The 18146-nt window shown below is 44.2% G+C and overlaps 2 protein-coding genes across 3 annotated transcripts in view; both read left to right on the plus strand.

Annotated features, from left to right (window-relative positions):
- The first annotated feature begins 4079 nt into the window (after positions 1–4079).
- H2AZ1 (H2A.Z variant histone 1) lies at positions 4080–6322 on the plus strand. The gene is made up of 5 exons (XM_080916470.1): positions 4080–4230; positions 4636–4713; positions 5010–5123; positions 5478–5607; positions 5883–6322. Exons 1-5 carry the CDS (start codon positions 4228–4230, stop codon positions 5942–5944), a joined length of 387 nt encoding a protein of 128 aa, XP_080772596.1. The 5' UTR covers positions 4080–4227; the 3' UTR covers positions 5945–6322.
- A 1059-nt stretch (positions 6323–7381) lies between these two features.
- DNAJB14 (DnaJ heat shock protein family (Hsp40) member B14) overlaps positions 7382–18146 on the plus strand; it is a 38513-nt gene continuing 27748 nt past the window's right edge. For both annotated transcript variants that reach the window (XM_080916582.1, XM_080916583.1), the window contains exon 1: positions 7382–7574. In XM_080916582.1, coding sequence (XP_080772708.1) covers positions 7442–7574 — 133 coding nt within the window. In that variant the 5' untranslated portion in view covers positions 7382–7441. The remainder of the gene's footprint in view (positions 7575–18146) is intronic.

Here is an 18146-nt window from a genome sequence, read left to right on the forward strand (position 1 = left end):
CCTCCTCAACCATCCTCCCAGAAGGAAGGAACCCTTTCTCCTTCTCCACACTGTCTAAAAACCCTTCCAACTGAATGTCCCTCTTTTCTCCTTTAGTCACTGTGATGGTTTGTATATACTTACTCCAGGGAGTACCACTATTAGAAGGTTGGGGCCTGTTGGAGTCGATGTGTCATTGTGAATGTGGGCTATAAGAATCTCATCCTAGCTAGTTGGAAGCCAGTATTCTGCTAGCAGCCTTCAGATGAAGATGTAGAACTCTCAGCTCCTCTTGCACCATGCCTGCTTGGATGCTGCCATGTTCCTGACTTGATAAGGGGCTGAACCTCTGAACCTGTTAGCCAGCCCCAATTAAATGTTGTCCTTATAAGAGTTGCCTTGGTCATGGTGTCTGTTCACAGCAGTAAAACCCTAACTAAGTCTATTTTTTTTTTTAAAGATTTATTTATTTATTTTATGTGAGCACACTGTAGCTGTTTTCCAACAGACCAGAAGAGGGCATCGAATCCCATCACAGATGGTTGTGAGCCACCATGTGGTTGCTGGGAATTGAACTCAGGACCTTTGGAAGAGCAGTCAGTGGTCTTAACCACTGAGCCAACTCTCCAGCCCCAGTTTCTCTATTTATCCTTCTGACTTCCTGTGTTTTTTTTCCTATGTTCACTCTGTTAATGGTTAATGCTCTGCCTCTTGATCCATGATTGACTTTATTCAATCTTGTTTAGAATAAACGGAAAGCTCTCAGATTAAAGGTGTGTGGTAGGTCTGAGGAACACTACAACTAGAGAGAGATATACAATCTCAGAGCTCACAGTGTGATCAAATATGCTCCAACACACAGGCTTGTGGACAAGTCATAATGTAAAATGTATCTAGTCCAACTTTTACAGTTCTGTTATGTTTCACAATCTTAACATAGTTTGAAAGTCTCTTCTAAGTCTCTAGGCAAGCTCTTAATTATAACACCTGTAAAATTAAAAAGCAGATTACATACTTCCAGGATACAAAGATATAGAGTATACATTATAATTCCAAAAGACAGGAGTAGAGACACTGGAATGGCTAAAATTATGGGTTTTTAAAAATTTTTCTATTTAAAAGATTTATAAAACAAAAATGCCTTTAACCTGTAAGCCCCATTTGCCCAAGGACAGATAACTTCCTGGAATGCTGGGGGCTGTTGTTCAAGTGAGATAACAAGCCAAGTGGTTTCACTTCCATAAATGAACTTGATTGCCCCAACTGCACAGGATGTACTTGATCACACATACAAGGCAGGTTAGGAAGGCAGGAAGTATGTCAGGATGTATGCCTGTCCCTGATTGGACCAAGATGAGAAGTATGTAGCCTTGTGGCTTTTGCTTTTATAATCCCCTAACTAATGCATTTGAGGCCATATTCTGGAAATCCTGGCTCTGGACCTGGCCAATAGCCAACTTTCTGGCCAGCGTTTAGTAAAGCTTGCTTCAAATTTGACTCAAAAGTTGTGGTTGTGGCCCAGTGGGATTAACATAATCTGGAAATACTAGCACGACAAAACTCAACAGGGAAAATACAAAATTCTGTAGTTCTATTTTTAGTATCAAAGGTTCTGCCCCTCCAGTTTTGCTGTCTATAAAACACAGCCCTTGGGCTGGCTCCATTCCACGTATGCAGTTCTCCTTGGCAGATATCCTACCTGGCTCTCAGCACCTCTGTCTTCCAGACTACTGTGATGATCTGTTTAGCTCTACTTACATCATGCAATCTCTTTTGCAGTTCAAAGCCCCACACTCTTTTATACTTCTCAAAAACGAAACAAAACAAAAACAACAGCAACAACAACAAAAACCCCATGGTTCTGTACAGAAATATCACGCTCAGTACCAACTTCTCTATCAGGTTCTTTTCTGTTGTTGAGATAAATACCAAGACCAAGGCAGCTTCTATAAAGAGCTCATTTTGGCCTGCAGTTCTAATAGGTAAGTCTCCATCAGGATAGACAGCATAGAAGCACGTGGCAGGAGTCATAGGAGGGAAGGAAGTGGGGAGCTCCTCATATCTTTCTTTGTAAGCATGAAGCAAGGAGACTGAACTGCACAGAAAAAGTGTGAAGCTTTAAATCCCAAAGTCCGCTCTCATCGGCATACTTTCTCCAGCAAAGCTGGGCTGGAGAGGTGGCTCAGTGGTTAAGGGCACTGACTGCTCTTCCAGAAGTCCTGAGTTCAATTCCCAGATCACAACCATCTGTAATGGGGATCTGATGCCCTCTTCTGGTGTGTCTGAAGACAGCTCATGAAATAAATAAATCTTAAAAAAGAATTTTATCAGAAGCCAGGGTTAATTGTACTGGGCTTGGTGCTATACCCCTCCCCCTTTTTTAAAAGATAGGGCCTCACTCTAGTTCTAGATGACTTGTAACTCACTGTGTAGACCCTGTTGGCCTCAAATTGACAAAAATCTGCCTGCCTTTGCCTCTTAAGGGCTGGAATTAAGGATGTGGGCTGCCACCACCAGAGCAGGCCAGTCCTTAAGTTTCAGAACTATAATTGGTGCATAGTTGAGACTGGCATTCTTCTTGATTCTTCTGATGCAGCCTACTAGGTGCTGGCATTGCAGGGGCTTCAGCTGTTTTTGGCATATGATGACATCATTGTAATTCTTTAGTTCCAATAAGCTTCGGTATCAAAATTGTTGGGAGTCCCTCCTCTAGCATTAGTGTCTTGGGATCAGAGAGGTCCTCTAATTTCCTAAAATCTCCCAAACTTAAGTACACATAATGTATGCTTCAAAATTCTCTTCATACTACTATTCAATTATGTAAAAAGTATAACCCGGTGATGTAACTCGATGGGTACTAGCTGTATTAAGTGAGACTACCTGAGTTCATCCCTGGAACCCCACAAAGAGAGCACTCACTCAAGTTGTCCGATTTCTACAAATATTGTAATGGAGTGAGTCCCTGAGGCCACCCACAGACCACACAATGTTTAATGGAAAAGTGTTACATATTAAATAATATAAATGTAACATTCGAAAGATTTAGATAATTATGGCCTCCAAGCCGCTAGTGATATATACAGGTATTGTGGACCTTCTAACTGCATGTCTAAATGGCTGGCACCAGGACAGTAGTACCACGTGTACAGTCTATTTTTTAAGCCCAGCATTTGTAACTGATTACATGAACCATCTGTAACTGCTTGTGAATCATGTTACAGTTACCCCACTGACATTTACCAACATTTGTCTTGTGGCAAAATGTTTAGTGTAGGAAAGCTGACACATAATAGCTTTGATGTTTCCATAAGTCAACTTTAGACCCTAGGCTATAGGTGCATCACATTGATGACGAGTCTCCGCAAGAATATGGCTGATGACTTCATTAAAAAAACGCTTCATCCCAAGCTTCCTGTGTGTAGATAAAATTATTTGTCATCCCCAAGGTAACTTGGCCCCACTGTTGTTATGAGACAGGATGAGGGGGTGAGGGGGTCAAACGGGGCGAGGGCAGAAGTGGATGAAGATGAAAAACAACTGGGGGGTGGGGTAGGTGACACTTTCATCAGGGAAGTGGTTCACCAAGTAGAGGCCGAGCTGAGTTTTTCTCACTGGACGCCTTCGAGCCACCTGTCAGAAAGGAGGAAACTGAAGAAAACCGAGATCAGCGGAGTCGAAAGGCTAGGCCCGAGGGAAACCGAGAGGCCGGGATTGTCAGCGGAGGGCCAGGCTAGACCGGGTGGGAAGCTCACGTGGTCTCCGGAGCACCGCGGGAGTGGGGGGGGCTGCAGCGGGGAGGACGCCAGCGCGCGCTCCTCCCCAGCCTCTCAGCTCCTCCTCCAAGCACGTGACGTTACCGTCCACTCGCTCGGTGGCGCACCGCTCTGTTGCTGCCCTCCCGCCGCGGGGCCCTTCTTCTCCCGGTCCCGTCCCGCCGCATCCCCCACTCTTCCCACACGCACCAATCACCGCTCGAGCTCGCGAGCGCCCGCCCCACCACTCCGCTTCTCGCCCTCCCATTGGCTGAAGCCTCAAGGACGCGTCCCGAGGGCGGGCGGCAATCATTGGTGGGCCGACCCAGCCGAGTTCCCGGATGAGGGAACATTCTGCAGTATAAAGGGCGCGAGGAAGGCGGGAGACGGCGCAGTTTGAATCGCGGTACGACGGAGGAGTGGGCGCCGGGATCTCGCTGAGCGTCCCCCTGGCCTCGTCTCTTCCTCGCTTGTCCGAGCTTCAGCACAGTCCGAGATGGTAACGTGAGAGCGACCGCGGGTGGCCGCGGGCTGCAGGCTTCGAGCGGGTGGGGCCGCCGTCTCCGGTGCTTGGAGAGGCGGTGGCGAGTGGGAACGTGGGGAGACGGGGTCGGGACGAGCGCAGGGAGGTGTTTTGTGAGCCCGGAGCTCCGGGGACGGCGGGCGACGGTTGGGTGGCGCGCACGGCGCAGCTGGGAGCCGGCGCGGGGGCGCGCAGCCGCGGCGGGCTCGCGGCAGGGGTCGGCGGGGGAGAGGGCGGGGGCGAGCGGCGGCCGGGGGACCCTGGCGGGCCGCGAGCGCGCGCTTGCCTTCTGGACGCGCCGCGGTGGGGGAGGGGCGCGCCGCCTCGGTAATTCTATCTTCTCCGTCCCTCCCGGGCTCGCGGGCGTCGGCGGCGCCGCAGGCTGGCGGTAAGGCTGGAAAGGACTCCGGAAAGGCCAAGACAAAGGCGGTTTCCCGCTCGCAGCGAGCTGGCTTGCAGGTGGGTAGCTGCTGCCGCAGTCGGGTGACCGGGCCTTTATGTTTGCACCCCCTTGCTTGTTTGTCGGCACCCTGCCTGGGTGTTCCATCTTTGCATGAGTGATGTGTCGCGACTTGGCCTGCGGAGACAGTGAATATTGGGGGGTGGGGGGGGCGTCGATCACATGTGTTAACTGCCAGGGCGCGTTGGTGCACCGCCGCCGTCCTTGGCTTTGGCGCGCACATCATCTTTCTATCTTTGAATCTTCTATCTTTGTGCGTTTTTTTTTTCGTTTGTTTGTGTGCATAAAAATCAAGTTCCCTGTGGGCCGTATTCATCGACACCTGAAATCTAGGACAACCAGCCACGGACGTGTGGGCGCGACCGCTGCTGTGTACAGCGCAGCCATCCTGGAGTACCTCACCGCAGAGGTAAGCGGGAGTACGCCTGTGATCTGGAAAAGCTTTGGGGGGCGGGGGAAAGTGGCGAGAGGGAAGGAGGAAAGTGATGCAAGAAAACTCCCAGGCCCTAAGCACAGCGCGGGCCGAAGGAGCGCTAGAGGGAGCTCGTGTTCAGCCAAGGATCCTGCTGTGGCAGAGTTTGCTACTCTTGCAAATGCAATTGCGGGGCCCCTTCAATCTTGCAGAAGTCTGCAGAATCTTGTCATTCAGGTAGTGGGGGATGACCACTGTTGGTAGATAAACACTACTGAGGTTTGGTTAGCTTTGCAGATCTTGTAAGAGTAAGTTGGGAATATTAATCGTCAGATTTTTTGCTTTTTATAGGTACTTGAGTTGGCAGGAAATGCATCAAAAGACTTGAAGGTAAAGCGTATTACCCCTCGTCACTTGCAACTTGCTATACGCGGAGATGAAGAATTGGATTCTCTGATCAAGGCTACCATTGCTGGTGGTGGTACGTCATCCCTAAAACTCATTCTATTTAAGAAAACGTGTACGTTTCCATTGCTTCCAGGAGAGGATATTTTGGGACAGGGTGGTTTTATGAAATTTGATTTACACTTAGTTTTGCTAAGATCTTTGTTCCTATATCCCCCAAGTTTTCACTTTCTATAATGAGCAACATGTTTTTAGAAGACTTTTCAAGTTGTAGAGTTTCCTGCTTTTATTTCCTGTACTGTTTTAAATACCTTTACAAACGGTAGAATTAATCCCTGTTCCCTCTCCTAGGTGTCATCCCACACATCCACAAATCGCTGATCGGGAAGAAAGGACAACAGAAGACTGTCTAAGGATGCCTGGATTCCTTATTATCTCAGGACTCTAAATATTCTTAACAGCTGTCCAGTGTTGGTGATTCCAGTGGACTGTATCTCTGTGAAAAACACAATTTTGCCTTTTTGTAATTCTATTTGAGCAAGTTGGAGGCTTAATTACCCTTCCAACCAACCAAATTTCTGCATTCGAGTCTTAACCATATTTAAGTGTTACTGTGGCTTCAAAGAAGCTATTGATTCTGAAGTAGTGGGTTTTGATTGAGTTGACTGTTTTTAAAAAACTGTTTGGATTTTAATTGTGATGCAGAAGTTATAGTAACAGACATTTGGTTTTGTACAGACATTAATTCCACTCTGGTGGATAAAGCTCAATAAAGGTCAGATCCCAAACTAGTTTGAAACTTGCTTAATAATTGGGACTTATCTCTCAGATGTCATTCAGCAACAAGTACATTCTTTGCTTAGCAATTAAACAGTGCATCTGTATATCACGTCATAACCCAGTGGGGTTTTGTTTTGATTGTTTCCTATGAACTGTTAGGATCTTAACACTTTGGCAGAAGCTGGGGTAGTATGGTGTCCTTTGGACAGTCAACAGTAATGTGGAAGGACTGTCCTAAGGTGGGACAGCTAGCTGGTCGGGTAGAGGCCCTCAGGGTATAACAGCTACTTCCAACGAAAAAAGAAGATAATTTGCTTTTAATTACCAGACAGGTGTGAAATGCTAGTCACTGGAAAGGTGCTATTTTCATGGACATGAAGCATAAGTTTTGGTACAAATCAGACATGTTCATTTAAATATTGATCCTTTACCCCTCACTGAAACTTACCACCACATGCACCATACTTCCTGAAGCAAACAAGATGCTAAGCATCCTATGTCCCTTTAAAAAAGAAAAAAAAAAGAACTTCCTGCTTTATAGCCTTACAGCTGATTTAACTAACCAAAAGAGCTGCATTGTACCTGCTGGGTAGCAGGAGAGGTGTGGGTCAGAAGTGCAGCCGAGAGGGGCAGGGAAGCTCCGTGGGTTGGGGGCTCAGGGCTCCAGCCCCAACGGAGGAAGCTCCTGTAGGATCCACACCACAATCAGCATTAACAGAGGCCTAGGGCTTCCCAAGACCAATGTGCCCTGAGGCCAGGCCTCTGGTCCTCGTGAGTCTGTAGTGAGGGTCCCTGTCCCCGCCCCGGTGGCGCGGAAGGCGGGCTCGGCGCTGCGCCCGAGCTTTGGGGCCCAGGCGTCCGTGGTCTCCCCGCCCTCCGCCCGGGTTACCGCGTCGGCTGTACGGTCGCCCAGGCCCGGGAGGGACGCGGCTGGCGCCGCTGCGGCCGCGGGGGGCGGGGAGGCGGCCGTGAGGAGGCGGAGCTGCGAGGCCGCCCGTCGCCGGGCCGCCGCCGCGGTGCCCGCTCCTCCCCGTGCCGCGCCGCGCCGTGCCCCGCCCGGCCGCCTCGCCTCCTGCGCGCCGGGCCCCCTCGCAGCTGCGCGGCCGCGGACACCGAGGCAGGCGCGAGCCATGGAGGGCAACCGCGACGAGGCGGAGAAATGCGTGCAGATCGCTCGCGAGGCCCTGAGCGCCGGCAACCGCGACAAGGCCCAGCGCTTCCTGCAGAAGGCCGAGAAGCTGTACCCGCTGCCGGCCGCGCGCGGTGAGCCCCGGCCCCCCACGCCCGGCGCCCCGCCGGCCGCGGCCGCCCCTGCACTCTGGGACGCAGGCAGGGGCCTGTGGGGTGCTGGGTGACGGGTCCCCTCCCCAGATCAGCCTAGGCCCCTAGGAAGTGACAGCGGCGGGGGCTCCAGTGTCTTATCGGGCTTCACCATCCCCGGGCTCTGTATGTGGCTGTTCCCTAAGCAAGTATCTTCGAATACCTTAGATGACACTGCTTTTCCCAGAGAGAGGGAGAGCCCTACCAGACAGCTCCACTTTCGAAAGGGATGGTGAAGTTATTAATGATTCCTAAATAGTGTCTGATTTGATATGGCACCGAAGGACCCACAAATTCGGCACATCGCTGAAGAGTAGGCTATGGACTTACCCTACTTTAATTCACCCTATTCATTGTCTAACTCCACAGTCAACACAACACTCATAACGTGCCAAGAGTTGTGCCTAGTATTTTATATGCCCCTCTTATTCCTCAGAAGAGTACTGTATTATTTGACCATGTGCAGAAACTTTTGGCAAATGAATGAATGAGTGAATGAATGAATGAAAATACCTTGCCCAAGGTCGTACAATAATCGGCAAAGTCATAATAGTCAGTGAGTTTTAATCTCTACAAGGCCTTTATTACCTTTTTTGTTCGTTTTTGTTTTTGTTTTGTTTTCGTGCCTATGGGATGACATTTTACTGTTGTTTAAAGTATGTCCAGGTTAAAAGAATTAAGAGGAAACTTGATAAGCTGGGCTCAGGGTTGTCTTCATTGTTTTCTTAATTCTTTTTACATTGTTGAAGCCTTTTATCTCTGCTGCTTTTCACTTTCTCTTTTTATTGGCACTAAGATAGGACAGGAGAAGATAATGAAAGAAAAGTTAGTTGTAATAAGTGTGACACGAGATGTATCGTTTTAATCATTTTTAGGTGTACAGTTTACTAGTGTCAAATACTTTCACGTTGTGCCCCTCAGAATCTGTAGTTTGTGTTTTTTTATCATACACCCTCAAAACTGTACTGGTTAAGCAGCCCTCCTACGCTTCTGTCTCCTGGCAGCCCCCTGACTACTTAGGCACCTGATCTACGTGAAATCACATGGAATTTGACTTTGCATACCTGCCTTCGTCGTCACTCACTAACTTCAGATTTCATCCACATTGCAACGCATGGCAGATTTCCTTTTGAAAAAATGCTGAATAGTATTCCATTGCTTATATACACGTGTGCAGTGGTTTGGCTGTGCCCATACACACTTTTTCTTTTGGGGCAAATTTAGTGTGCATGCGTGTGTGTGTGTGTGTGTGTGTGTGTGTGTGTGTGTGTGTGTGCCATAACACCTGTGTGTGGAGGAAAAGGTCTCTCCCTACATAGTGCAGGAATTGATCACAGGTCTGAGCTTTCTCACCAACTGTTACAAACTCTTCTTTAGTGGCCTGTCAATGGGAGTTTCTGCTGCTTCCTCCTCTCTTGTACTGAGTAATGTGCCCATGATTGTCTACGAGCCTGCTTTCAGTTCTGCATCTATGCCCAGAAGTGGGATTCCTGGGTCATATGGTAATTCTAATTTTGATTTTTGAGGAACCACCACATTGTTTTTCCAGTGCGCCTGCACCATTTTGTATACATGGCTCCGACTTGCCAGTGTCTGGGTACAGCTCGGCATCCCCAGTTTTTCTTTGTTGTGATAGTTGGAGCAGGTTGGGGCAGGTCATAGCATTTCTCTGGTGATTAATGATGGACAGTTCTTCATATGCTTGTTTGGCTATTCATATAGTCTTTGGAGAAAAGTCATAAGTTGTTTGCTCCGTTAAAAGTCAATCTGAGCTACTGCCAGAACAGCCAGTGCTACACAGAGAAACCCTATGTCAAAAAAACAACCAACCATCCAGCCAAAAACCTCAGACTGTTTTTGTTGATACTGAGTTATAGGGGCTCTTTATATATTCTGGAATTATGTCTTTGTCATTTATATTTTACAGATCTCTCATTTGTTCTTATAGATCATCTTGTCACCCTGGGGACAATGGCACTGGGGGCTTGAGCTTTATGTAGTCAGTTTCATCTGTCAATTTTTGCTTGTTGTCTGGGCTTTTGGTGCCATGTTCAAGCAGCTGGTAGCAGGAATTATTCTCAGATCCCTCTTACCATGCAGACATACTTCAATTAGTTGTCCATCTTCCCCTGGAGGGACACTTTTAATATTAAAGTAGAGGTGCCTTGGTTTTGAAGGCCCGGCTCTCCACCAACAGGTTTCCACCTCAGTTGACTTAGCCTCTAGTCCTTGCCTTTGTCATTTGTGTGGCAAGGACAGTGTACTGATCCTGCTATTCTGGGGACTAAATGAGTTGACATAAAGCATCTAATAAATCTTTTCTATTTTCCAAGTGTAGTCATCAAAGAATCCTTAAAACATGCTCAAATTTACAGCCAGCCATGCTTCTTCTGTGTAAGCAGCTACAGTGAGTCTGCTATAAGACACCCTCAATGTGCAATGTATTCATTTCTCTGAAAGTCATGGGTGTAGGGAAGATGAAGGCTTGGGAGACAGAAAGTCAGGGGCAACGAGATTACAAGGCGGTAATTATCAAATAAAGTGATAGGGTATCATTGTGATGTAGTCTAAAATAGTCCAAATACAGACTTCATCTGCTGTCTCTATAACCAGGGACAAAAATTTAGCCATCCTAAGCTTTGATTACAAGCAAAATAGAAGATGCCAGCACAGAGTTAATGTGACCCAAAATAAAGCAGCGTGACTCTTGTGTGGAAACCATAGTTTACATAGAGTATTCCCAGGAGATGTTTATGGAGATTAAGAACTCTGGAGAAGGGAAATCTGGACTATTCATGAAAAGACCCTAATAAAGATTTTATATAGGAGGAAATTGGGGCTTTTGGGTGAAAATTTAATCCTGAATTTTACCTATTCTAGATGAGTACCAAACTAATAGCTCAGGAAGTTAACTGGATAGTTTAGGGTCTGCATTTTCTTGTCTGTCTTTTTTTTAAAAAAAGATTTGTTTATTATTGTATATGAGTGCTCTATCTGAATATATACCTTCGTTCAAGAAGAGGAGATGAGAACTCACTGGAGATAGCTGTGAGCCACCCGGTGGGTGGGATTTGAACTCAGGATCTTTGGAAGAGCAGCTGGTGCTCTTAACCAGCCAAGCCATCTCTCCAGCCCAGGGTCTGCGTTTTCATTTCAATTATTCATCGCCATGGTTAAGAGTGGGAAGCCACAAGCTCAAGTTCCAGGATTTTTGTCATCTTAAAATTTTATATAAAGTGAGAAGGAAATCTGATAAGACCCTTCGGTAAACTGGCAAACTCTTTCCTTGAAAAAAATATTGGAATGGAAATGCTTTCTGTGTTTTAGCTGAGCCTCTTCTTTTCACTATTGACTAGCAGGAATTTCAAATGGTCACACTCTGAGTTACCTTTATATGTTTGTTTAATTGATGTGGTTTAGCACTTGGTAGAGGGATACAGTTTCACTGCTGTGAGGCTTTGAGCACATTGTTAATTTTTAGATTTTCATAGTAAATCTATAGGGATAGTGTAAATTTCTTTCTTTGCTATCCTCCCTCTTTCTGTCTACCTTTCTTTTTCCTTCCTCCCTCCCTCCTCTCTTCCTTTCTTCCTTCCTCCCTCCCTCCTCCCTCCCTCTCCCTCCCTTCCCCGCCCCCTTCTCGTTTTCTTTCTCAGTAGATTCACTATTACACAGCCCTAACTGACCTGGAGCTCCCTATGTAAACCAGGCCGTCCGCTAACTCACAGAGGTCCACCTGCTCTTGCCTCCCAGTCTCTAAGATGCTAAGATGCTAAAGGCATCACCATGTCTGACAAAGTGTACTTTGTTGTTGTCCTTGTTTGTTTGTTTGTTTGTTTAGAGAAGAGCATATTTTATTCTTTTGGACAACATAGTGGCAAATCAAACGGAATAATGATGTATAACTACAGAAAAGCTCATTCAGCATCTACTGTAATAAATTAAATAGATACTTTTAAGTGCATGGGTAGTTTGTACATGCTACCTGCTTAACAACAGTTAAAGTCATCCTTTTCATCCATTCAAGAGATGATGCATATTTTTCTGGCTTCTTTTTTTTTTTTTTTTTTTTTTTCTTTTTTTTTTTTTTGGTACTGTTACTTTGTACTTAATACAAAATAGAAAATTGTTCCCGCTTTGTCTCACCTAAGCTGGTAAGAGATTTTAAAATATCATGTTTATCTGAATCATTATACATGCTATTTCCTTAAAGATCATCCCATTCTTTTCCTAGTTGGCTTAATTAAAATTCAGCGATAAGAACATTTAAAACAATCATTTCTGTATCATCCAGCTAAGTGTTAGGAAATGACTTTGGGATTTCCATTACTAGTAAGACTACTTCAGATGTTTACCCTGAAGAGTTTGGGTTTGGACTTAGTACTGGGTGCCTTAGATACCCATTTCCACTTGGGAGATACACTTTTTCTCTCTACAACGAGGGCGCATTTATTCAAGAGATGTTTATCGAACACATACTTCTCTATGCCGGGTAGCATGGTATTTTTATTTTTATTTGATTTTATCTGTTTGGATGTTTTTCCTGCCTGCATGTTTGTGCACTATGTGTACCCAGTGCTGTCAGGGATGGGAAGAGGACATGGGATCCCCTTGAGCTAAAGTTATGGACAGTTGTGAGCTGAGCCATCTCCCGAGCCCACTGGCAGTGTTTGGGGGGATTATGTGGTACAGAATCTTTTGTCATGGCATTTGGTCTAGAGATGAATCAAGCAGCTGGTGGGTACAGCAGTGGTATAATTTCAATAGTTTGCTTTCCTTTTCTCTTTTGCCCCCTTTTTTCTCTTTCTTCTCTCTCTCTCTCCTTCACCCTCTCCCCCACTTTCTCCCTCTCCCCGCTTTCTCTCTTAGATAGGATCTAGCCTCTAATGTTATAGGGAGCTACGGATGATGTTTATCTTCTTTCTGATCCTCCTGCCTCCACTCCTCCAGTGTTGGGAGGTTATACATGTGCATCAGCACACACGATTTACATGTGCTGGGGTGGGTCAAACTTGACTTCATGCATGCTAGGTACGCACTCTGTTTTTGAGTCCCAGTTTTTTTTGAAATAAGCTATTATTTAGTTTTGTTTGTGTGTCTATGTGAGAGTACACAGGTATGCATGTGTAGGGCAGAAGAGGGCATCTGCAGTTACAGATAGTTGTGAGCTGCTGTTGGGTCCTGGGACTCAAATTCATATTCTCCGGAGGAGCAACCAGTTGTTCGTAACTGTTGAGCCAACTTTCCCACTTTAAATAGAACTTTCATAGGTACATGTAATGTATTCTATGTTAAACTCACAGATTAAGCATGTTTAAAATTAACTGTAAATTTTATATGATTAGGACCTTTTTTTTGAAAGACTGTAAATGTCAACTAGTGAAAAGTGACAGAGCCAACTGCATCTTAGCTGTGGAAATGGTTAAAATATAAATTGATAGTAAAAGAATGTCTGCAGCATGTCAGCAATAGAATACATTTTAGTTTTTTTTTTTTTGTTTTTTTGGTTTTTTTTTTTTGTTTTTTTTTTTTTTGTTTTGTTTTGTTTTTTTTTTTTTTTGAGATAGAATCTCACTGTATAGCTTTGGCTACCCTGAACTCACTATGTACATCAGGCTGGCCTGCAGCTGACAGAGACCTTCCTGGTTCTGCTTTAGCTCCACCCACCCCATTATCATCCAGTGCTAGATAATAATTATAAATCACTATCTTCTCATAAATGCAGTAATTGCTGATACAAAGGCCTTCCTAATTCCACTTTTAAGATAATAAAACTGGATTTTGATTTCCAAAGTAATAGAATTTGCTTCAGTTTTATTTATTTAATTAAAAAATTTATCTACTTATTTATGTATACGTGTGCTTGCATTAGTTTATATATATTATGTGTATCCTGGGGTGCAGAAGGGTCATAGTTTCAGATCCCCTGAAACTGGAGTTCCAAGTACTCCACACCCATATGGGCGACTGAGTCCTTTTCCCGGCTCCTGTGCTGGACACACACACACACACACACACACACACACACACAGCCATACTGGTATTGTTAGGTAGAGATCAAGCCCCAATCATAGAATCATAGAAAAATTTTCATTATTTGTCAGTGTAACTACAGCAGCCATAGCAGCCTGTTTTAGCATTGTTCTTTATCCAGCTGTTAATGAAGAGGTTGAGCAAATCAGGAATGATGTTTTAGCTAAATGAGACAACAAAGACGTAGCCTTTGTATTAGTCAGGATTCTTTAGAGTCATAGACCTTATGGAATAAATCAGTCTCAATCCACCCCCCACCCCCACATATCTATATATCTGTGGATAACAAGTCCAAGAATCTAGTAGTTGCTCAGTCCTATGAGGTTGGATGTTTCAGCTGATCTTCTGTTTAAGTTGGAATCCCAAAGAAGTAAGCTCTAATGCCAGTCAAGGATTAGATATGCTCCCAGAGTGAGGGCAAACAGTCAGAGAAGGAATGAATGGTTCCTTCTTCCATTGTCTTATGTATTATCTAGGCTTCCAGCAGAAGGTATATGGCCCAGGTTAAAGGCATATGTCATCCCACCCCAAGATCTGAATCAAAACCCTGTGTCTCAAGATCACTCCATTTCTAGGTTGTAGTTCATTCCAAAAAAAGTCAAGTTGACAACAGAAAAGTTACCACAGCCTTCAATTCTATTCAAAGAATTTTTGTGGCCACATGTTAATATCCAACCGGACCATTTCTCTGGCTCCACAGCTTTTAAAAACATTTTATTCATTTCTTAGTTGAAACACTCCTGTAAAGAGGCACTCAATTCATGTTGGAAGTACATACTGAAGGCTTGGTTGTTTTCATCTGGTTTTGGTGGTAGTGGTGGTGGGTTTTGTTTTTCGTTTTTTGAGACAGGGTCTTAACATATAGCCTGGGCTGTCCTGGAACTCTATAGGTAGACCAGCCTGACCTTGAACTCACAGAGATGTGCCTGCCTCTGCCTACCAAGTGCTGGTATGGTCCCCTCACCTGGTTACTTTGCTCTGTTTTCAGGCGAAGGCACTGGGTCTGTCTCTTTCTCCAGACAGCTGCTTGTTATTTTTGATGTCCTTGGTCAGTGGAGATTCTTTTGTAATAAACAAATAGAGCTCCTGGTTCTCAGACATGCCTTTTTAGCTGTCTTTAGTTAGGTAGCTCTTTGGTATAACAGTGTTTTAGAGTCCTTTGTATATTTCCTGTGCTAGATCTGGAATCAGCCCCATGTCTTATAATCTTGGTTTCTACTAGGAAAAAAAAAATCATGTTTCAGCATCACAGTACAGGTACGAGGGACACTGCGACCTAGGTTGTTCCTTGTTTGGAGTTTTATCAATGCATAGCATTGGGAAATGCATAGTGAGTTGTGGGTATGTATGTGTATACATGTCTGTCTGTTTTGTTTATTTGTTTGTTTGTTTGTTTTTAAGTCTGGAACTCCAGAGATCTGCCTACCTGTCTAGTAAGTGCTAGAATTAAAGATGTGCACTGCTGTGCCTAGCCAGTGTCTTTCTTTTTAAAGGTAGTCAGTCAGCTTCTGAGTTTACATCATTCCTTCCAGTTCAAGATAAGGTTTCAGAGTTCTTTGCTTGCATATTTTTAGCCGGCATCTCTGCCTTCTTTAGCAATCGTCCTGGTTCTTGAAAAACCATGGCCTCATAGGTTACATCTGGATTTCTTTCTTGTTTCATGGTGTGTCATGTACGTAATAGTTTCAGAAGGATACAGTCAGTACTAACCTTCCAGAATAATTATCAAAAACAGTTAAAAACTCTAATGTGTTTTTCTCCCTCTTTACACATTTTAGTTATTTAGAAGGCTGCACCTGGGCAAATACACTCTGGTGTTCCCACGATGGTGAAACCACTTAGTAGCATTATAGGCCCTCTCCCCGTAGTTAAGGAATGGTAACTATAAAGTAAGGTAAGGCGCTCCTGAATAATATGTACTCCACACATGGTTAAGTTAGGCTTCAGGCTTTTAGGAAAGCCATCCTGTGTTCTACACATATAGACAATTTGTCTATTTCCCCTGAGCTGATTAGAGTTGTTGTAGATAGGCTGCTAAATAATTCTGGATATATTTTATGAGATAAGAACATTTGTATACAATCACATTATAAGAATCACATTTAGGCTATTAGTTCATGCATTCGTTTAAATTCTGTGAGTGAACCCTATTGTATCCCCTATGATTTTAAAAAAAGGGCATGTGTTGTGTTTTTGCTTTGCTTTTTAACTAGGTAATACATAGATATACTTGTAGGTGTGTCTGTTGTTTGTGTTGTCATTCCATTGTATTTAGTGGCTATATTACTTTTATATATATTCTAGTGTCTCTTCAGTCCAGTTCAACATTGTTCTTTCTCATTGTCTTAGCCACTGCTCTGTTGCTGTGAGAAGGCACTGGGCTTGACATGGGAGCCTTTTCAATCATCAGAGCCCACCCACCCCAAGTGACACACTTTCCAACAAGCCCACAGCAATCCTTCTAATTCTTTCAAATGGTGCCCCTCCCTAGTAATGACCCTATGGAGGCCAATCTTATTCAGATCACCACATTTCCACATCCCCTCTCTGGTCACTGAGAAGTGTAGCTCTCACTTTTGGTTGTTGTGTGTTGTAAGTCAACTCCTTGATCCCATAGACGCAGGCTATGTCATTCTCAGCCATTTGACAGTGGCTGCCAGTTTGATCCCTACCTTAGCTGACAAAAGCTACAGGAGGAACAATTAATCCTATAACTTTCTAGCCCACTATTTAAAGAATATTTGAAGAGGATTTATTGCGTCAGACCACAATATCACACACCAGCTTCTCTCAAGCATCCTTTTGTCTTAATTCAGTAAGTATCGATGTAATGTGTGCAACCAGTCCCATGCCAAGGTATATCATTATTTTGGAATTCTGAGGTTTGTTTCCTAGTGGTCACAGCAATAGTTTGTGGAACTATGTCCCCTAAGTTCTAGAAAGCCGAAGACAATTAATTTGCTTGTAACTTCACTGTTGAAGTTTGGTGGCTATATTAAGTTACTGTTCATGTTGCTGGGATAAAATACCCAACAAAAACAATTTAAGGAAGGGGGGTTATTTTAGCTCACAAGTCTGAGAAAGCACACCATGTCAGGGAAGTCATGGGAGCAGGAACTTGAACTTGCTGTCACATGCATCTGCAGTCAGGAAGCAGAGAGAGATGAATGCTTGCGGTCAGCTTGCTTTCACCTTTTTATGGAGTGCTGGGCCCAAGCCCATGAAAAGGTGTCCATAGGTAGAGTAGCTTTGCCTGCACCAGCCAAACTCATCTGGAGAATCTCTCCAGAGCTTGTCTGTCAGTCATCCTAGATCCTATCAGGAAGATGGTCAGAACTCACGTGTCAGTGAGTCATTAGCCCAGACTTTCTTGCCTTGGGTATGCAAGAATGTCAGGGTCTTGTACATTTGCCAATGATGGACAAAGTCTGAGGACAGTCTAACTTTTCTCTGTATAAGTCATTTAATTTTCTGCTTTTTATTTTTGTGTAGATTTCCAGATAATTTTGAGTATGACTCAAGTGTCATTTTAGGATTTATGAGATTTTGTTATGTCATTTAGATGTTTTTGTTTATATGTCAGAAGTCTCCTAATTACAATTTGTTTTATTTCTTATACTTTTCTTTGTGGTTTCTATTTTCCATGTGTTATCTTTTCTTTATATTTATTATTTACCACTTCCTTTAATTTTTTTATTTTTAAAATTTCTAATCTTCATGTATCTTATTTCTCTGTGTAGTAATTGTTAAACTGTTAGATAACTTTGTTTCTTCTAGCTTAGCATTTTTTTTTTTTTTTTTAAGATAGGGTTGTGTAGTCCAGGCTAGCCTTAAACTCAAGATCCTCCTGCTTCCTTTTCCCAAGTTCTGGGGTTTCAGATATGCATCCTCGAGCCCCAGCTTGGCTGTCTTTGTCTTGTATGTTTTAGTTATGGTCTTACTGTTAGCTTGGGCTGGCCCAGAACTCACTGTGTAGACAAGGCTGCCCTTGAGTTAGTGGTGATTTTCTTGTCTCTGTCTCTGCTTTCTGTACCTCTACACCCAGCCAACCATATCTTTTTGAATGGACTTTTTTCCCTTTATTTTCATATTCTTTTATGTATCCTGTGGTTGTGTGTGTGTGTGTGTGTGTGTGTGTGTGTGTGTGTGTACATGTGTGCATGACAACTTTAAGGAGTTGCTGTCTCCTCCACCTTCCCATGGGTTCTGGAGTTGAACTCAGGTGGTCGGGCTGGTTTAGCATCTTTTCCTGCTGAGCCATCCTTGCTCTGCTGTATGTGCTTGCCTGTGGTTTGGATCCGTGATTTCTCAGTTGCATTTCTGACTGTTGTTTCCTAGAGAGCAGTGTTTCTCTGTCAGCTGCTGGCTTGACCAGTCTTTGTGGTGACATTGATGGTCTTTAGAAGTCACACTTACTTACCTTTCACATGCCTGCACTTTGCATAGGGTTTGAACTCCATCCGTTCTCTTTTTTCAGTGTAC

Source organism: Micromys minutus (assembly GCF_963924665.1).
Source record: "Micromys minutus genome assembly, chromosome: 4".
Taxonomy (NCBI): domain Eukaryota; kingdom Metazoa; phylum Chordata; class Mammalia; order Rodentia; family Muridae; genus Micromys; species Micromys minutus.